The sequence below is a fragment of the Chinchilla lanigera genome, unplaced genomic scaffold, assembly GCF_000276665.1.
Source record: "Chinchilla lanigera isolate Chin_1 unplaced genomic scaffold, ChiLan1.0 scaffold00063, whole genome shotgun sequence".
Lineage (NCBI taxonomy): Eukaryota > Metazoa > Chordata > Mammalia > Rodentia > Chinchillidae > Chinchilla > Chinchilla lanigera.
The window spans coordinates 5,008,454-5,029,824 of record NW_004955464.1 but is presented as its reverse complement, the minus strand read 5'-3'; the positions used below and the strand labels follow the sequence as shown (position 1 = coordinate 5,029,824).

Here is a 21,371-nt window from a genome sequence, read left to right as displayed (position 1 = left end):
ACAGATGTCTGGTCAGAAGAACTATCTCACAGAAGCCTGGCCTATGAAGAAGCCCGGTATCCTGGCAGCCTGTCCTCCTCTCATTCACTCGAGACCATGGATCCAACTCATTGCTTATTTAACAGGGGAGGAAACTGAGACTCTGGCCTCAGTGGGCCCAAGGACAGACAAATTAGAACCGTGCTCAGCTGCTCCATTTCTGGGTCACAACACTGTGGGCCTGGAGCCATCTCAGGTCAACCCTACTTACGGTAGCTGGCTTTGGGATTCCTGGAACTCCCCCACTCCCCCCACCCCACGGCTCGGGCACCAGGCCTCCTGCCTTTCAAATTCCTCAAACCACACACTAGGACACCCCATCCCTGAGGGCTCTCTGCCAACCAGCAGGCTCCTCAACTCTGCCTGCTGCCTTCTGCCCTGGGGGAGCACGGACCTGGGCATGGTCTTCCTCTCAATCCACAGACACGGCAGACAGACAGACTGGAAAGAGGAGAGGAGGCGGGTGCACACAGATGGCTAGGGAGATGGGGGACAGAACAGACGGCTGGTTACCTGTGGGCCAGGACCCATGGGCCCCATGCCTCGGGGAGGGTTCATCCTCTGCATTGATCCTCCCATGTTGGGGTGGCCTGCATGAGAGAGGAAGGGATGGGAGCTGTGGGCTGGCAGAAGCAGAGCAAGGAGGAGCCCTCCTGAGGCCCCAGGCCACCTGCCCCGTCCTCTCTACCTTGCTGTCGTGTGGGATCCATGGAATTGGGCAGCAATGGCTGTGTCCCAGGAACTCCTCCTGGCGGCTGAAAGAGATGCGAGACACAGGCTGAGCAGCTGCACTCTAGAGCTGGTGGCTGGAGGGAAGAGGCATCTACCTGCCCCGCTGGGTCCCCACCGAGCTGTCGAGGACCATTCAGGTCCTGAACCCTGGCGCTACAGTTCAGCCTCTCCCATCTCCCTTATGGTTCACAGAGATGTAGCACATTTTACAGAGATGTAGCACATTTTAAGTCTCCATTCAAAGCTTGGGGGCCGAGAGATCTGCTGCTAAAACCCTACCCCCAAGGCAGCCTTCTAAAGGGGGCAGGGCAAGGAGGCCTGAGAGGTTCAGAGATCCGGGTATCCAAGGACCCTGGGCCATGTATCAGCTGAGCCATAGCAAGCACCCCAGCCTCCCAGCCCTGGGGAAAAGAGGCGGCCTCGGGCAGCAGAGTGGGGGTTGCTGAAAGAAGCCTCCTCCTCAAGGGTTACGGGTGCCAGTGTGACTGTGGCTGAGAGGGTGGGACCGGGTGCTGTGGCCCTGGGGGAGCGCCGGACACAAATGCTGTGACAACCTATCAAAGCAATTTACTTCTGATTATTTCAGCTGCAATTTGAAAAACTGTAGAATGTGAGCAAAGTGAGCTTCTAGGACTCCATGCCATGGAACCAAACATAAGCTCCTCTTTTAGGTGGAAGAAACTTTTGGTGACCGCTGGCCATGGCTCCCAGTGCTCCTGAAGGGCAGGGCACCGGTGACAGGGCACCACCCCTGAGCACCGCCAGCCCTGATGGCCTGGTGGGACCAGCTGAGCAGGCAACTCATCTGCCCTGGGCCCAACAGCAACCTCTAAGTGGGTTTGGACCAAGGCTGTGGGAAGTCAGGGGATAAACCCTCCCGGCTTTCTGGGCTTCAAAAAGGAAGGGGTGTGGCTGGGGCAGCAAGGATACAAGGAGGCCCCTTGACCCTCACATCTCACCTGCCCAAGGTACCTAGAACTGTCCTGAGCACTGGGCCCCGGCTACCCCTACTGCTCTCTCCCTGCTCCCCGCCTCTAGGCCCCAGCTCTGAGGAGGCCTCAGGAAGGCCACCTTTGAGCTGTTGGATTGGGGGAGCTCAGGAAGCTGAAAGGAAGGGGGACCTCCAAATCCCAAGGTACCCAGCTCAGGAATACCCCACCGAGCACAACAGAGCAGCTACAGGGGTTGGGCAGCCACGCCCTCTGCCGGTGGTCACACTGACACTGGTTCTCTGGCTTCCCCTCCATCTGCCACGTGCCCTGCCTTCCAGGGGGAAGGGGAGCCGTCCAGAGACCTGGAGAGGCACTTCTCTCCCTGGGTTGACCCTGAGATAGATAGGGATGGGACAGTCTGGGCCTTCACTGTAAAGGAGGAAGGTGTTACGTGACCAAGGAGGATCAGTCTGGCATGGAGAAGACTGAAGTCCTCAAACACAGCCGGGAAACACAAGGGCTCCTAGATGCGGCTGCGGAGGACAGGTGCTCTGGGCCTGGCCCCCAGGCTCCCGCAGGCAGGTGGCCACCTCTCCTGCAGCTCTGTGCAGCCAGGCATAGGGAGCATGAATGCCAGCTGCCCCTGTGGTCCACTCACCTGTCCGCCAGTGGGAGCTCTGCAAAGAGGTACCGAAAGGGCGTCTGACCATCCAGATTCTAGTCCCTCCATTCTCAAACCTGACTGAAGTCCACTCTTCACCACCCGCAGCCACCCTAGCTTGAAAAGAGGAGCACTCTGCCCACAGCCCCAAACCCCTAGCAAGGAGCCTGGCCTTGAAGGCTCCGGGGCCAAGTCAGTGGCTATCAGCTTCTGATTCCCCAAGCCCTGCTTATAGTCCAGATGGCACAGGAAGTGGGCCACGTGAGCCCAAGCAAGTCCCTCGCCTCTGCTCTTCCACCTGTTGCAGGAGAGGACAGAGGTAACTTGGGGGGCTCCAACTGAGGTGCTCTCCACAGAACCCCAGGGGCAATACTGTGAAGGGGACACGTCTGCCTTTGGGAGACAAAGCTGTATGGAGTTCCAGGGAAACTGGAAAGTCAGTGTGGAATTCCGAAAGAGCTTGCAGAGAGACTGGGAAAACTATTTGTCACACAAGCTGCAGACCTACTTGTGCTTAACTGCTGCAGAGAAATACTCTCCCTGTCCCTTCCCCTTAACTGCTGGGAGGAGGACCACCATGACAGCAGCAAGTATTCACTGGCTCCCTGGGGTGGTGGCTGGTTTGGGCCAAGGACAACCCCCAGCAGACAGGAAGATGGCCATTCCCAGGCCTGTGCGTACATCGGCAAAGGAGTTCACTTGGTGACGGGAAAAACAGAAGCTGGGAGCAGCAATTTTCCAACTTCGAGAATTGAGTAGCTGGGCAGCGGGTAGCGGAGTGCACCCCAGGCTTGGGTGCTGAGGCCTCACCCACGTCCAGCCCATCGTGAGCCTGTTTCTCATCTGTGATGGGTCCAACAGTGGAACTGGGGATAGAACCCAAGGCCTTCTGCATGCAAGGCAAGAGCTCCACCACTAAGTCACATCCCCAGCCCCAAAGGAGCCCTTGATCAAAAAGCTGGCTTTCTGATTCTTCTTATCCAAATCTGTTCATGTCAGAGAAAACAGGAAATAAAGGATTCTGGGAGGCAAAACATAAAAGCGGAAGCCTGATAGTTTCACATTGAAACGAGGGCGGGGGCCTCTTCACTCCAGGTCCTCACTGCAGCCCTTGAATCATCTCACCCAGCGCTTCCTTGCAGAGCGTGGACAGAATGCCACTCAGACAATGCCAACCTAGTTGGTGACTAAACTCCTACTTCCGAAGGAGGTAAGGCCTTGGTGTGCTAGTGCTGCTGATGGATTTTTGAAAGGCTTTTGCAAAGTCACTGAAAGAACTATTAAAAATATTTTGGCACAAAAAGATATCTCCCAAGTGTTGCTTTTGTCTTCCTTCAAGAGAGGTGACTATGCATCCTGACCTCTCTGGCTCCCCTCCCGCCCCTGGAGTGGCTGAACAGGGAGGGTGGCATGGGGACCAATTTCCCTGGACCACCTAGAACTGCCAACCTCACAGGGCACAGTAAGGCCTGCAACCTCAGGCTGAAAAGCCCTCTTTGCAAGCACACTGCTTTCCTAATTACACGAACAAATCCTGCCTTGTTTTGAGTTGGGTCTGGGAAGCAGGCAGACATTGCCTAAAAACTCACAAATGCCCTGCTCCACTGCAGCCAGGATCCTGATCTAAGCATTCCTATGGGCCATTTCTCCCCCTAATAGCAGGATTATATTTACCAGCCTTGGCAATTCTCAAAAGCTTCCAGGAAAAAATGCACGTTGTCAATTAACTTCATTAAGGAGGAAGACCCTCTTCCAAGAAAGGGCTGGAAGGGAGGGGCATCAGCATTACCACCTTCTCTGGAAGCACACACAGATCCTGCAATCCCACCCAGACTGCAGTTGCTGCTGCTTCCTGAACCCTAGAATGGGTTGCCTGAGGTCCTCCAGGGCAGGCAGGTCAAACCCCGCACTATGGGTGCAGAGTTGGCCTGCTAGTAAGTTACCCCCCAATTTAAGAACAGGGCCCTCCACCCCTCCATCCTTCCCCCAAATCTTGATTTGAGTCAAAGTCCACCTAGGGCTACAGATGGCTGAGTGAGAGGAGAGAGAACACGAAAAAGGTACAGTACCTGGTTTCCCATTCTGATCGGGGGCCTGGGGCCGCCTGCGTATCGCGGTGACATAAAAGGCTGCAATTACAGGGAATTAGTTCAATGATAGCCTGTGCTCCTGCACAGTGACAAACACAAATGCTCTCCACTCCACCGAGTCCAGTTTGTTACAACTAACGATCTCTTAAGCTCTCTTTCTCCCGGTAGCCTCTTCCCTCTGGACAAAACTTCCCAAGGGCAGTGATTCCCCACAACAAATGCATCTCCCCACTCCGCACTGGTCTGAGAAGATCTGCTAGGTGGGTAGTAGCTGGGAATTTGTAGGTCGCAGAAGAGCAGTTAAATCAACACAGGGCAGGGGAGGCCACCTCTGCTTTCCGTACGGGCAAATAAAAGAGTAAGAGCAGGGACTTGTTTTCAGGGTCTGCACACAGAGCTGGACACGCGTGCACACTCACACACACACATGTGCACACACAGAAACCACGGACAGGGAGGCGTGGACGGGGAGCGAGGATCAGAGGGAAACGTGATGGAAACCGATACAGGGATGGGGAGGGGCTCCCTAACGATGCAGGAGAATGGGCCAGAAGCTTTCTCAGCAGCGAGAGCGCACAAAGAAAAGGCTCGGGATGCAGTCCCGGTTACAAACAAATGATTAACCAAACTCAAAAACCAAACCAAAAGTGAGAGAGGAAAAAACAAAAACGCAAAGGCCGCTGACAAGGTCACAGAAATGTTTCTCTTTTCTCTTGGTTTCGTATCCAAGCTGGGTGTGCTGGCCAAGGAATGAAGACTATCTTCAGGGGAAAAAAATTTTCTTTTCCTTTTTTCAATTAAATTTGTCCAGAAAGACTCAAAGGCAAGGGCTGGAGCACATTTTGATTTTTGTTTTTCCTCTGCTGGCTCTGTCCTTCCTCCTGCCCCGCGCCCCCCGCGGGCGGGCAGGCGGGCGAGCCGGTGCGTTTACCTGACTGTGGGGTCCCATCATGCTGCTGGGATTGTGAGGTGGAGGCTGTGCGTGCGGCGAGGGCTGTGACCCCGGAGGACCCTGTGAGGCCAGACAGTAGAGGCAGGTTATAGATCACAGCACATGGAGAAGCGCAGAAGCTTAAAAGAACAAAAATTAAACCAAAACGCAGGGTGGCGGCGGGCGTGCAGGTAGGGCTCTGGCTGGCAGAGGAGGCGGAGCTGTCACTTAGGTCCCAGCGCAATGTGTGGATGGCGGGCAGGGAGGAGGCTGACCAGAACACTCAACAGGGGATTTGGAAGAACAAAGTCAAATGAAGCACCTTCGTGAAAGCACAGAGGAAGAGGGCTGCACAGATCTACCATCTGAGCGGAGTTTGCCATGTTAAATACCGTTGGCTGAGATGGGCCCCCAGGACACAGCGAGGCTCACAGCAGCCACCTGAATCCAGCGCCAAGTGCACACATGAGCCTGAGGCACCTGTCGGGAGAATCAGGGGCAGCCCCTGCCCTTGAGGAGCTCACCGTCTGGGGGCCAGAGTCTCGGTGCCTTGAGTAACTTGAGGATTAAGGGAGTGGGGTGGCAGGCGCTGATGCAGGAGTAAAGACAGAGGCGGGAGGGGCAGCATGGTGCCACAGACTCCAGAGGCTCCTGACTGAACGTCCACTTGGTGTGGGCAATGCCAGGGTTCTATGGTTCATGAATTCACCTGTATTTCAAACGCCCTGCATGGTGGTGGGGCCTCCAATTCCAGCCGTCACTGATGAGGGAGCTGAGTGTCAGGGATGAAGAGACTTGCCCATGACCACATGACTATTAAGCAGCAAAGCCAGGACATGGCCGCAAGGCCACACCCAGCCCTGTCACCCAATGTCAGGCCGAGGCTGTGTGTCAGGCTCAGAGCCCTCCAACTGCTGGGTGTATCTGGGTGGAGGGACCCACAACTTCCCATCAGTCGTGGTGAGCCACCTGCAGCTCTGGGCTGAGCGGGGGCTACAGTGACCCGGCTGCTGCAGGGATGAGACAGATTCACTTAAAACTACAAGGCTGATCAAACCCATTAGTGGGAAGTGAAATCAATTACTTTTCTATAAGCTGACACTTTAAAAATAAAATTACACAGCTTGTGCGTTTTAAGGCAGGTTATCTTTCACGAGCCTTTATTTTAGCATATGTCATGTGTAAAGATACACACGGAAAGAACTTCCTACCCTGAGTCACAGTCGAAATGTGTGGAGAAGCCTTGCGTCCCTGCTAGGCCACTTGGAGCCGGGCTGTGTCACGGAGATGGGGGAACCACACCCGAAGTACCGTTCTCCACCGTGGCCTGTGCTGTTAGCCTTGAAGTCACTTTTTGAGAAAATTTCAAAACATACCTGGACACTAGGTACGGTTAAACTTTTAAAAAGCGAGGGCACTGCAGAAGTAGAGACTATTCTCAGTTTTCTCCTCCAAAGCCAGGCCGCCACCAGGCACTGATAGCTGGTAGCTGGGGAGACACAGCCCAGAGCTGCAGACGTGGAGAAGAGGGTGTGGAGACAGCAGCAAGCTGAGCAGGGCATGGAGGGCCACGTGGGAGTCTGAGGGCGCCTCGGACAGACCCAGGAGTTTCTTGGCTACGACAGGGGCTGCTCACTTCCGGAAAGCTCGAGGAGCAGATGTTCCCCTACCTGCCACGCTACTAATTTCAACAAGTGTGTGTCTTTCTAGCGGCTGCCAGCAACGGCATGGTTTGTTACCATGAGCAATTTTCTTAATTAACAGACATTAATTAGCCATTTAGCAATTTTGCAAGCATTTGTTTAGCGGCTTTCCTAAACATGAATACCACTGTGATAATGGCACTGATTAGAGGGTCCCCTAATTAACAGTACAGGGAAGGAAAATTGAAATCACATAAATTAAAAAGGGAGGGGAAGTTAATGAAGGCGGGACATATTTGCACCTGCAAGTCTTTTGTACCATGAAACTTGGGTGTAATGTAAACAAAACAAAATAATTTGAAGCCAACCCCCAAAAAGAAAATGAAAAGAGGAGGCGAGTTCAAGGGTGAGGTCCAGTTGCCAAGAGGGGCAAAAGGCTTTCTATTGGCTTCTCAGCTCCTGGCAACAAGGGAACGCCTCCTCCCTCAGCATCCCTGCCTCACTCTGAGTCGCCTGCAGTGCCTTCCAGAGCAGGCAGCTGGCACTGGGCAAGGCCCTCACCTGTGTGCCCTATGGCTGGGAGGTCACATAAAACCTAAGGCAGCACCTGAGGGCACCTGGCACACATGGGGGGGCCTCCACGGATCTGTCTCCACACAGGATCAACACTCAGACCTGGTCTGAAAGGCTCTTCCTGCAGACTCCGAGGTTGAGGGCAGAGCTGGTGTGTGCCCACCTCTACAGCCCTCAAAAGCTCACTCAGAGGATCTCAGGAATTTGTCCCTAATGCATGGAGGTGGCAAGTTTGCCCTCAACGCCTCCACACAAACCCACAGAGCAAGACTGCTCAGTGAGGTGCCAGCCCAGGCTGCCTTGTTAGGGGCTGGCTGAGAGCGAACAGACAGACTGCTGAGCCTGGGGAGAGAGCAGCAGCTCTGAGGTCTCCCCACGAACTTGGAGCAAGGGTGCAGAACACTGAGCACCAGGGGATCTGGACCCAACCAGCCACTCAGCACAGAAAAAACCTCATCACAGCCCAACCCTGCTCTGCCACCCATCAGGAGCTGACCAGGCTCTGCTGGAAGCCAGCTCTTTGGGCCAGGAGCAAAACCATCTCCAGTGGGTCACCCACATCTTCTGTGCTCCCACCATTCCTACTCAGGTTGGCACTCCACACCTAGGCTATTCCCTGCCCTGCACAGCCTGCATACCCTCAGGAGCAGAGAATGGAGGATGTGCTCAGGAGAACCTGTGCTCTGCAAAGAAATCACAGGCTTAACACCCATTCCCGCGAGGCATGGGCTCTACCGCCCTTCTTTCATTAGGCCAACAAAAAGCCCATCTCGCCTTCCCTCCCAGGCAGCATTCTCAACAAGAGACCTTCAGGTAGGCTTAGAGAAAGTGGACCTTATGGTCTTCTCAACTCATTACCTACGGGGGTGAAATGTCACACAGGAGACAGACAAAAAGAGGGAACAGACCTGTGCTGGGATGGGAGCCTCTCATCTTGAAGTCTGGTCAGTTGGGGCAGGCAGGGGGAGAGGACTAGAGAGGAAGGAGCCCCAGTGATGCTAATCTGGACCTGTTTTCTCACGCAGGACATACCAATGGGCCTGCTTATGAGTTCAATTGCTAAAAGCTTTTGAGGGTCCCCAAACAGGTGAGTCTAGAAGCCCCCATGGCCGGGTCCAGCCTCTGGGATGGTCTCCTTGGTTCATGCACAGAGGCTGACTTTCTGTCACTGGTGCTGCGTAATATTGCACCAGATCAGGGTGAACAAGCTGCCTCACCACACACTTAGCTGCCCAGCAGTCACCCGTTCGTTGTGTGACTGTCATCTCTTCCTCCAGTGTCCTTTATCTATAGAGAAAAAGAGAGGCCCAGGAGAGAGGTGGGCCTTGTCCAAGGCCTCTGAGAACTAACTAGCTGCGCCAGGTGCCCTAACTCCAGCCAGGGCTCTCTCCATGACATCACACTGCCATCCACATCTATTTTAGAAAAAGGAAGAGCTGGGAAAGAAGCGGGTTTAGAACGTGGCTCTGCCCTGACTCTACCTGGTCCTCTCATCATAGAAACTAGCCGATTACAGTAATTGCAAGGGTAGTTTGGGTTTCTGCCCTCACCAGCTCTCTCAGTCCTGGGCCCTCCCAGTACGGGCCATGGATCACTTCATTTTATAGCCAAGGAACTGGTTTCACAAAGTGAGGCTGCTCCTTAGGACTGTGGGGTTTCCAAATGGTGGAGCTAGGCCTCAGAGTCTGATTCTAGAACCCAACGGGGCCCATGGTAGCCTATTGTTCTATAAGCCTGTGAGCACCAACTCCAAGTCCTGTGTCAGTGTGCGGAAAACGAGAGCCTGCAGGACTGGAAGGCACATCTAGACGTGGGTGCTGAGCTATGTGCGTCCAGCTAGTCCCATGCAGGGCACCACACTCGTCTTGACCCTGGCAGAGCTCCCAGGCCAGATGGGGAGGAGGATACACATCTGACGCCAAACAAGCTTGAGTGCTGGCTTGACCTGCTGGGGACTCCAGAAGGTTAAACTGAGGCCCAAAGTGGCTGTAGAATGTTAGCTCATCCCTCCATGAGCTAAGAGAGAGCTTGCATGAGAGCTAGGGTTTCCAACAGCCCAGAACACTTTCCACTGTACCATACTGGCTCTGCAGGGTGGTGGAAGGGGACCTCGTTCCTAGAGGGGACCCTAGTACAGGGAAATCCCTGCTCCTCAATCTTGGAAAAAAGGCAGGAAATGTGCCCACTTCCTGTGCAGCCTTCATGCCGCCCCGGACTGTTAATGGACTTGCCACTCTGGCTCAGCCAGCCCCAAGATCTGACTGCGGATATCTGACCTCCACACTTCCTTTTTCATCCTTTTTCCTATAATTTCAGCACTGAGTAGTGTTACATCCAGCCGCTTCTGAGAGCCACTTACGCAGGGCCCAGAGGCACTATTGTGGGTGTGATCGAGGCAAACGCTTGGCCGTTTCACAGAATCCTGCCATATGGACACCCATAGCTTAGTGAAAGGCCTTTACGGGCACCGCCACAGTGGGGGACAAAGCTCCCACGGTGGCAGATTGGAGATCTCTGTGGAAAGGTACTGCAGAACTGTCTGCGGGAGCCCACCCTCCTGGCACATCCTACACCCCTGCTGTAGCCACCCTTGAGATGGGCTGTGGCGGGAAGGGCAGGTCTCCACAGTAAGTGACACAGGCCTGGGACCACACCCGGCTCCTCCAGCACATGTTGTGAATCCAGCTTCCAACGATCCAGAGCTTGGCCTCCTGAGGGAACCAGAAGCTGGCTACAGACTCCTCAGGGGTGTGGGCCAGCTGACAGTGTGAGTAGCACAAGAAGTCCAAGCTCTATGCTCCTGAGAGCCAGGAAAATGCTCTGTAAATTGTGGAGGCCGCATCACTACTATCCAGGCCAAATCTGCCTTTTGTCCTCACAGAAGCCATGAGGAAAAGGGGACTTGAAAGTTTTAGGCTGCTGAGACAGAAATCATCCCACAAATCCCTCACCACTGCTGACCCCTGGGGTTCTGGTCACTGGTGACAGGACCTGCAGCGGTGGGCGTATTGACCAAAACCATGATGTGGAAGGCTTGCACTGCTGGTGGCCAGTCTGGGCTGCTGGTTGGGTGTGAGCATAAAATTACAATGACTGTACACATGGCAAAAGGCACTCAGTAGACAATCCGATTCGTTCCTTGGCTGCAAGTACTGTACGGATAGAGAAGCTGTAACCCCACTCTGCAGCAAGGGCCAAGGTGAGTCTGCGTGCCATGCACATCCTGCATCTGTCAGCATGTCCGCCTCACCCTCAGTCTGCGGAAAGTGGAGGCTGACCACCAGCAGGGTGGAGGAGAGCATGTCGATTTTACATGCAGCTTATCACAGGCAGTGGTTTCTTCCCTTCCCCCCAACAGGCACGAGCTAAGAATGATTTTGGAGAGCTGTCTTTCAACCTTGCTTCTTCCCTCCATCCCCTGGGAAGGGACTCCATTTGTGCAGGTCTGAGGGATACAGGCCAAGGCTGGGGCTGCCAGCTCAAAGGCAGAGGGACTCTGAGTGTTTGTGTGACCAACACGGGTCCAAGCTAGGCACAGTCTCCGTGAAGCCCACCATCACGACCCTCCGGGGCACAGGACAAGGGAAGTGGTCTAGAGGCCCTGCAAGTAACAACAGACCATCTTCCTGGGAAGCAGGTAAGCAGCAGTTACAGAGAGCAGGATGTACCACATCTCTCTTTCAGGGTTACCGTCCCTTCACACAAATGTCAGGATCTCACGTCACTGAGCCTCCCTCAGCAAAGTTCAGCAAAGGCTCACTGACCTCCTCCTGAGCTAAGACCTGGCTGACCTCACCCTCTCACCCCATCTCTAAGAAGCCAGGACAGTGGCCAGGGATACAGCTCAATGAGGCAGCACCCGCCTGGCAAGCATGAGGTCCTGAGTTCCATTCCCAGTACCTTAAAAAAGAAAAAGTCAGGAAAGTGCTGGGCAAATGACGAGGACAGGAGGCCCCAGTGTTCACCTGGCTTCCCCAGCCAGGCTCCACGAGACATGCACAGGATATACTCAGCAAAGGTTTTTGCTCAACAAGTATGAGGCACACCTGCCCCATGGAGAAGCAGAATCAGCAGCCAACAGTTTTCAAAACAAAGGGAGGAAACATGCAGATGAAAACACAGCCAAGCTGAGCAGAGCAGCACACGCCTGTAATCCCAGCCACTAGGGATGCTAAGGAAAAAGGATCCCAAGTTTGAGACCAGCCTGGGCATTTTAGCAAGAACTGTCTCATATAAAAACATGAATAAACTGGCTTGGGCCTACACCTGCTCCAGCCATGCAAGGTGGAGGGTCAGGCTCAGCCACTGTACCACATCGCAGAGCCAGAACAGGGACTGAGGATGGCGGCACCATCACAAGGTCCCCAAGGGAGTGGCCACCACACTGGCTACAATACGCTCAGGGCCGAGTCTGGCCTGCCAGCTATTTTTGTAAATAAAGATTTATTGGAACACAGCATAAGCTTCACTGGGACACAGCCACATTCATCTCTGACCTGTGCACTGTTTGCAGCTCTCTCCAGGGACTGGATGGCTCACAAAACTGCAACATTAGCTGGCTCTTCACAGGGAAAAGTCTGCCTATCACTAACTAAGCCAGATGACCGCTCTAAGACTGAGAATGGAAAAACTGGGGTCTTCCTTAATTCTTAAAGAGAAACGTAATAGTACTATGCCCACTTTCTGGTTTCAACCTTGTGTCTCTAAGACAAATGAAATGTTGAAAACCCCTTGTCGTCAAGGAGAAACCTCAAGTCTGGTAATGTCAGGGCCTCATCACAGCCAAGATTCACTGCCCATGGACGAATGGAATGAGCAGAGGCCCAGGGCCAGCAGTGCCTCTGTTCTGCCTCTCCCACCAACCGGCCTGAGAGCCATGCCTGGGCCTGGTCTGCGTGCCTCCCGTTCCTGACCATACCACCACAGCATGCTGGGCTGGCCCTCCCTGCGGACCTTCTCCCTAATTTCATCCTTGTCACAATGCTGGGGAGCAATGCGGGCTTGTCTCCCAGCCCTGACTGCCTCCAGCAGGTTCAAACTGTTGGGGCCTTTCCTGTGGAGTGAATCCATACTCTCTAGGATTGACAGCCAGGAAAGGGCTCAGACCTGAATAGCTGAGGATAGAGTGCGCAGGGGAGAAATCGGGTGACTTTTGGGACCACTAACCCAAGGCCCTCCCTATTAGAGACTGGGTATGTGTGTTTGGTGTGTCCACACAACTGGGTTCCCTTTTCAGAGACAAAAAACATGCAACAACATCAAGAACCAATGGGCAGAATACCCACTTCTACCTGGCAGTCACTCCATCCGGCCACTGGGGATCATTTCCCTTGGCCAAGTATGTGCTGAGCACTGCAGACATGTGGATAAGGAGCACTCTGCCCTCCCTCTAGAGTCCCAGGCCTGTGACACCAGGATATACCTAATACCACACCACCACTCTAACAGAGGCAGGGATAAGGAGCACAGTGTAACAGTCACAACAGTCACATTTAGGCAGGAGCCTGAGGGATGAAGACGTATACTCTGGCAGAGGGTGGGCAGAGGATGGAGTCTAGGTGGCCCCAAAACAGGAGGCGATGTGCTTCTGGAGGACCTTACATACAAGGTGGTGACCTCAACTCAGCCGAGAAAGGAGTGTTAACCTGTGGGACCTCATGAAAGAAGACGCGATCAGATCTGTGTCTCAGGAATCACACTCCATCTCGTACCCTCCTGAAGGTGTTTCTATATTGCCCCTCAAGTCAGACACTGAGACTTAGGGTCATAAGAAAACAATGAGTTGTACCGGGTGCTAATTCTCATCTCTTGCTCAACACAAGTGGTATGAAGAAACCCATTCGATTCTCATTTGAGTGGTTCCTTCCATCCTATCTGCAGCCCACTGAGCCCTACCCCAGCCCTAGCCAGGCAGCTCCCTCTCATGATGTGAGGGAGCTGTGTCCAAATCAGGAGAGGGTCTCCCACACCCATCACCCATGGTACCCATGAATGGCAGCGTCCAGAAGGCGGACGGCTCCCTCCATGCTGCACAAGAGACATGCTTTGGGCTGGGGATTTAGCTCAGCGGCACAGGGCCTGCCTGGCAAGCGCGAGGTCGTGAGTTCGATTCCCGGTACCAGGAAAAAAAGAAAAAGAAAACCAAACCAAAACAAAACAAAACAAAAAAAAAAACAAAGCAAGAGACATGCTTTGGTTGCAGACCAAGGTCTTCAACCTTGCCAGACACTTGGAACGCAGGAGGAGTGAGCTTGCTTTGCCCAGACAACCAGGTCCTCTCCCCACAAGACAGACTGCCTCCTGCTCTGACAGCGGATAGTGCCACAGATGATCCTGTTGCTGCCTGCCACCCTCCCCTCACCTCTGCCAGTGCTCAGGCTCCACTGCTCATTGTAATAACACAGTGAAGGAGAGGCGCACGCTGAAGAGGAGAAGCCCTGCTCAACTTGATCGTCTCTAGGCCACACAGCATGCAGCCCTCCTGCTCCACACCCAGTGTAGTGATTCAGCACATCCAACCAGGAAAGGGCTGCAGGCCTGCATGTGTGGCCACAAATCCAGAATGTCCTGTTCAACCCGAACTACCCACTAAGCAGAGGAGGGCTAAGAACAGACCAGGAAAGTGGGTCGGGGTTTTCCCTTTGAGTCTTGCAGCTCTCTCATGCCTCTTGTGCCCTGGGCAGCTTAGGGAAGGGCCTCTGCTCTCTTCCTCAGTTAAAGTAAAACAACAAGAGGGAGCCAGGCCGAGAACCAGGAGCCTGGGAATGCACAGGGACATGAGCAGTGATCCCTGGAGAACCACAGTGGAAACACAAGGAGCAGCTGTGGGGTGCTGCTGGGAGAGCCCGGATCCACAGGGTAGGAGCCCAGCCTGTGTGCCCATGCCGGTAGGGAGAGCTGCCTCACCTGCCTTGCCTTGCAGAGAACACAGGCAAGTCTGAGGCACGCAGTCAGGTACGTTGTCTGGTGATAGGAACCAGCCTCTACCAAAGGAAGCTGAGTCAGGGTGTGGCGTAGGATCCTCCTGTCTCCTGGAGTCCTGCAGGAACCCCTCCATCTCTGACTCAGCCTTCCTTATTACTCCAGTCCCAGGGAACTGCCTCCCCCGCCGAGGCCCCCGGGAACCCCATGGGATGCTGAGGACTCTTCACAAACTCCGCAAGAGTCACCTGGCCCTGGACATGGTCCCTTCTTTTTTTTTTTTTTTTGCCCCCAAAGCCCTTGGTGCCTGAAAGGCGAGGAGCTAGGTTTCTTCTGCTCACTACTGCACCTCCCAGGTCCTCTTTCTGTAATGTTGCTAGGAACTGAGACCCAGGAAGGAAGGCCACTTCCGCAGAACAGACCTAAGTCTCAGACCATATCTACAACTCCAGAGTGACTTCCTGGATCAGATGCCCCAAGGAAGAGGAACTTAGAACTACCTGCTGTGCATACCTTTTTGACCTTGGTGCAAAGATGAAGCAAGAAGTTACCCACACCTTCTCAAATAAAACTGACCTGAGGACACAGGGACTTCAAGAAGGGGAGGGGACAATTCACACAACTGGGTAGAGAGTCAGAGGTCAGGTCTGCACAACAGCTCTGGCCTTGTCTTGGGGACCAAGAGCTGGCTCAACAATGAGGACTGGTGGCAAGGCAAGCACTGACGCACTCCAACGGCCTTACCAAGAGCATGGGTCTTATTGTTGTAGTGGAGGCTCACCACAGAGGACAAGAGTGCTTGGTGGAGGAGAACGTGCCATCCCCTGACCTGCGGTTAGCTCGGTCCTGAGTTTGGCCTGTGGACCACAAACATCTGAGGGCCAGGAACTGCCTAGCCTCCCAAGCCTGGGACCCAGCAGGGATACACAGAAAGCTGTCACTTGTGAATGCTGCAGGGATGAATGACTGAACCCTGGCGTCTCAGAAGGAGACGTAAGTGCAGAAGTCCAGCCTGCCTCCCATTCTCACACTTTCCCAAACTCTGCTAAAACTGACAGCAGTGAAGCACATGAAACTGCTCCTGTTTTATAGGCTGAGAAAATTAAACCTCCAAAGATGCTCTGCTGAAATTTATTAGAGGCAGGATGCAGGTATCTAGGAAAAGACGCAGCCTGCTGGGGCATAAAGCAGGTCTCCATCAAGCTCACACCACCAAACCTGCTAGGAACAGAACCAGAGCCTCCTGGACATGCACCCCACTTCCATCTGCCCAGGTGGCGGGTTAGCTGGTGAGGACCAAGAAGGCAAGTCAGGTGAGCAGGTTTCAGTGAGGCAACATCTTGAAGGGCTAAATGGGACCTAACGTGTAATACTGGGGCAAATTTTCAGTTAAACTGAAGGCTTAAGGACCAAAAGGCCCACTAAGCTGGAGAATCCTTTGAATCTCTCCTCTATCAGTGCCACTAAAATGCCCTTCTGTAAAGAGAAGAAAACCGGAAATGGCCCTTGCTTATGGATAAGCTGGAGGACCCAGCCTCTAGCTTGAGGGGAAAGGAGGGGAGAGAAGGAAGAGGGGAAGGGGAAGGGGAAGGGGGAGGGGGAGGGGAGGAGAGGGGAGAGGAAAGCAGCCCTAAGACACAAAGCCACCCACCCAAAAGCCAATGGGTACCAAGCTTTACCCAGCACCAGGCAGCAGGCAGCAGGCACATCTCCATTTGCATTACCATGGCAGCCTCACAAGGGCCCCAAGAGACCAAGGCTTTCTTCACTCTCGGTTATCAGATGGAGAAATTGAGGTCCACAGAGCTTAGCTGAGTTTCTCAGGACTACCCACTTCCCACCCAGGCTGTGACACCAAAGCTGCCAGGAAGGGCACCCCACCTTCACAGAGAGTGTGGGGGACGGGGCCCAGCTTCCCCTCACCCAAGGCAGATGGAGCAGACAGACTAGGGGTCAGGCTAAGAGCTCGGGACTCAGCTGCTGGGCTTCTGCCCAATGGTCAGCACAGATCCTGAAGCCACCTGGTCACAAACCAGGTCTGAACAGGAGTATACCTTTCTATGTCCAATCAGCACGCCCGTGGCAATAGCAGGGAACAGCAGTTTCTACAAGCAGCACTGAGGAAACCGTGTTTCTGAGGGCTGGGCGGTTGCCAGGTCAACTCCTCCCTCTGGGAGTCTCGCTCCAAATGCCCTGTTCACAGCCACTTGCCGTACTGCTGAGCCCACCTGGGTGCCACCCACTCCCACCTTATACAGAGCAGGTGTGGTGCCCCAGGGCTGTGAAGCACAGTACCTGGCACAGAACTGGTACTATTGTGCCCTGCACCCAGCTTTCCAGACTCTTTCCCCACCATTCTGCTATTAGTGGGGGAAGGGGTAATTTCTGAAAGGAAGCTTGGTGCAAAATTCCGACTCCACGCCTTCACTTGGGAAAAGAGCTCTTCGTGGAGAGGCTGCTGGGAGTGCACACAAAACAGGGCATGAATCCGAAATTCAGACGGTAGCCCTGCTACAGCCCCAGTACTTGAAGAGTGCCTCACACGACGCTGAAGCGTGCATGGCCTCTGACTCTGATCCAAGGCCACCGGCCCACAGTTGGCCCAGTTTCTCCCAAAGGCAATCTCCTTTGGCTGTGGCCTGATCTCCTCTGGATGTCCATCCTGATCCAGGTACTGCTGCAGGGTGTTATTCGGATTCTGCTGGAATCTCCTTCCTCAAACCTCTTCTGCTTAAGAGCTAAGGAATCTGACCTTCTTTAAAAGCAGAAAACCCTCACCACAATCTGCTGGGACAAAGGTGGGGCAGGAGCAAAGGATTTCGAAAAGAAGAAGAAACAAACGGTTCTGCCCTGTGGGAGCACCCCCTAGGGGAGTCTCTAACGGGGAGGGGGGTCAGCACAGAGCTGGATGAGCTGAACACAGCAGGACAGAACTCACTGCTAGGAGAAAACCAAGTGCGAGCGCAGGTGTGAAGGGGAGAGGACAGACTGCAGCCAATTCCAGTCCGTCCAGCATCAGAGCCACACAGACCAGAGACCAGAGTTGGTTTACAGCTCTCGGAACAGGAGGCCAGAGAGGGGCCAGCAGCAGGAGCAAGACCATGTCCAGGGCTCCTAGCCAGCTCCGGGTTCCCAACCCCACCCTGTTCCCAGGAGGAGAGAGACCTGGAGGAGGGTGCGGGGAAGGAGGGAGTGTGCAGCCCACAGGCTGTGCTCTGCGTTAGGGGGCAGTCAAGGCTTGTGGAGCCGCCGGGGCTTTGTTAGCAGCAAATCTCCCAGGCGCTGACTGCTGATGCATAGCTAACCGGGCAGCAGACATTGATTTATGTGCAACTTTCCATTTCATCAGTAAGAGTTACGGTGGTACATGTGGAGTGTACGATATTTGGGGGGGGAAGAGGCGGCCTGAGTGTGCAGACACAAACATGTCCACAGGCGTGCACAAAGGCACGTGCACCAGTCAAGGCCACAACTTTTTTTTCTCCTTTCTAGGGGGAGTGGGAGGGGGCCTGAGCAGCCGCAGAGGCAGCCTGGCAAGTCAGGAGCAACCTTTTGTCCACCGTTGCTAGGATTCCTGGTGCCGGTCATCTGCTGTGGGGCGACGTTAGGCACCAGGCTGGCGGCGGGGCTGGAGCACAGCCTGACCTTTGTGGAGGTGGTGTTGGCAAGGAAACAAGGCTTTCTTCGCAGTCCTGCCCCAGGCCTCTTCGCTCAGGCCAGGAACTGAGGGCAAGGAGGTGCAGATCCACAGAGCCAGCACCCTTCACTGAACAGAAGGGCAAACCAAGCCTGTGAGAACAGGATGAATCCCAAGGATGCAGACATCTGGTGCTGGGCTGGGCTCGAAGCAGCTTGTCCGCTCCCGGCTCCTGGGGCAGGGGCTTCCGTCAGAGTAACCAGTGGCTTGAACAGGTGGGGGATGAGGGGGGAGCAGCAGTCCCCCACCTCCAACTGCAGCCTGCAGCCCAGCATTTGGGGCGCCCCGCCTCCTCTCTAATCCTTCTCAGCAGGGATGACCCTGCCTTCTGTCAGTGTGGAGGCCAACAGCAGGGCGAGGGGCTGGGGATGCTTCTGTCCCCCAGAGGAAGCAGACACAGCACCTGCATTCCTGCTCCCTCAAGCATCTGAGGACAGGGCAAGGGCTGGAGTTGGAGGGCACTGCCCAGAAAGGTGGGGTTTGCTTCCCAAAAGAGGGGTTCCATCTAGAAGGTACGGACTTCACTGCCCTGTCCAGAATCATCTGCTTGAGCAGATCCCACAGCCAGTTTGAGCCTGTGTTTCCTCATCCAGCCAGCAGAAGTGCTATCAGCTCTGGAGCCTACCTTCTAAGGCCAATGAAACCATAGGAGATACGAGAGGACCCTTCTTCTAGCCTGGAGAATCCTTCCACCCAACCCAAGAGCGGCCACGCAGCTCAGCTCAAATGTCAGCACCCTTTCCAGCAGAGTCCTCAGGGCACACTGGCTGCTCCCTTGCCGGCTCCATGGCATTCAGACTCCCATCCCCCAAGGCATCTCCCACCATGAAGTCATCCCTGCCACCTCCACTGAGGCCCTGCATCCTAGGGACCACACCTGACCCACAGGTAAGGGAGGAGCACACAAGCCTGGCCAGGTCTCGCATGGGTTAGGTTCTGGCTTCCTCCCCTGCCTGCCTCACCATGTCAGATGGCGGTCCAGCCCCACCACCAAGTCCTCACTAGGCACAGGAATTGAAAACAAAAAACCCAGGGTGGTTTGGTTCTTCCCAAGGCTCATCCTAGCTAGCACCGAGAAGCCCTTCCTGCCTGCTCTCTCCCTGTCCCTGCTTCCTCTGGCAGAAGAGCAAGCAAGAACTGGACACCATGGTGCAGCTCTTAGGAACCCGCAACAAACCAGCCTGGGTGCAGCCACTGGCACATTCTCACTTAGTGGGCTTTGGCCTCCCTGAAAACATACTGTCCAGCCCGAGCTTCATGATCCCCAGAGCTCTCTTCTAGGCTTCTCGTCTCTGCCTGGCTACTACCACCGATGAGCAGTTCACTACCTCATAGTAGAGTCGGCAGATGGCAGGCACATCTTCTGGATGAAGACTCAACTTGGCCACCCTGTTCTCTCTCGAGGACCTGGGAGCTAAAGCTAATGCCTCAGAGAGGCAGCGCTAGGTCGTCCCTACTTAGCAGGGTGTCAGAAACTTCTGACAGCCATCAGAGCCCTCTTGAGCCTGCCTGTCTTCTGGGGAATCCCCAGCTATGTCTGTCAGAGATGGGAGAGGAGCTGCCCCCATAATCGCAGTAGTGAAAGTTGAGGGCCCCGCATGCATCTCCCCTCTACTACTTCTCTGGTTTCTAGGCTGTACTCATGGCTTGCTCCTTGCAGTCCTTTCCCCAGACGGGGTAAGGGGAAAGGCCTTTAACTTTGCGTCCAGGTATGTGGGGTTGGCTAGCAGGAGTGAGGACCCACTAGAATGGGGGACAATGCTGGCTACTCCTTACTGTTCCCACCACAGTAGAAACTACCCAGGAGGCTGGAAGCAAGGACAGACTGAGCTTTTGGCAAAGGGAGCTGGCCCCCTCTGCCACCCCAGGACTGTTTTTCAGAGAAGGCACGGTCTTTAACCCTGCGGCCTCTGCTAGGCCTCTCCAAGGCCAGTGTCCATGTCCATGTGGTCTGCAACTTCCTGAGCACCAGTTACAGTGCCCTCGTCCCTGCCTCCACAGAGCCACTGCACCAGCCATGCACGGACTGCTCAGCACACAGATCTGGCCCAGGCATTAGCCAGGCCGGATGATCCAGGGGTTTCCTGCTGCCCACTGGACGAAGCCTACCTTCTCCAACAAGGCCTAACAACTACCAAGCAGCCTCTCCAGTGTTCCAGCAAGCACTGAGTGTCACTCACCTCATTCTAGACATCCACCCCGGGCTTGCTCTGTTGGCAAGCAGGGTTCACCTGGCTGATTCAGCTCTAGCCTAGAACCAAGCCCTGTGCCTTGTACATCAGGGGAGGCCAATCAGCACACTAACTCCTTCCCTTCTCCCTCTGGGATCCCCTTCCACATCTGTAAGTAAGAAGTATGGGCCTGATCAGCTTAGCAAATAAGTAGAGATTTTCATGGTGGACATCATCAACTGGTACCTGTTGCACAACTTCAGAATCACTCTCCACAGTATTCTGAGCAGCCACTGTGAGTCAGGCCCAGCCAGCATCTGAATGGAAATTTATTGGCTACTTCTGAGAGAAGATGGTCACAGTCTCGCTCTCTCCCCACGACAACCAGACGTGGATCTACACTTGGACTTGAGGTTATGGAAGAACAGGATAGGCAGGATTGGACTCCAGCTACAGCCCTTGGGTGACAATGTGGGACAGGCCATTCACCTCTCTGAGTTCTACTCTCACAAGCAGCCACGCCTCCCCTGCAGAAAAGCACTGCGGTCAAAGTGAAAGCAAACTGCACATTTAAAAATGCTACATAACTGAAAACCATTATTGGAATTTAAAAACAAAACAAGAACAAAAACAGCCTGTATCTAGTGCTCTGTTCCCTGTGACCCCTGCTCTCCTGTAATTCCCCACTTGAGGACCGAGAAGTCCTTACTGGACAGCATCCCCATTGGGCCAAAGGAACCAGAGGACCCACCCAGAGCAGTGGACCTGGCCAAGGCCAAGCTAGGTTTGCCAGACGCACAGCAGGAATTAAGCTGCATGAAGAAAAAAAAAAAAAAAAAAAGCCACTGCTTGATTATATAAAATATGCCTGGATCCAAAGCAGAAAATCAAAGTTGGAAGGCCCTCAGAGACCATCTGGTCCAGCCTGCTCTATCTCCTGGTGAGAAAACCAGGGCTCAGAGATGGGAGCCACTTGCCCAA

The 21,371-nt window shown here is 54.3% G+C and overlaps 1 protein-coding gene across 2 annotated transcripts in view; it reads right to left on the bottom strand.

The window, feature by feature from the left end:
* Positions 1 to 21,371, bottom strand: part of Ssbp3 (single stranded DNA binding protein 3) — a gene marked incomplete at its 5' end in the record, with an annotated part of 148,192 nt that overhangs the window by 19,517 nt on the left and 107,304 nt on the right. Inside the window, 4 exon segments of one of the 2 annotated variants that reach the window (XM_005398528.2) lie at positions 553 to 629; positions 728 to 794; positions 4,434 to 4,493; positions 5,386 to 5,466. In XM_005398528.2, coding sequence (XP_005398585.2) covers positions 553 to 629; positions 728 to 794; positions 4,434 to 4,493; positions 5,386 to 5,466 — 285 coding nt within the window. 2 annotated transcript variants of the gene reach the window in all.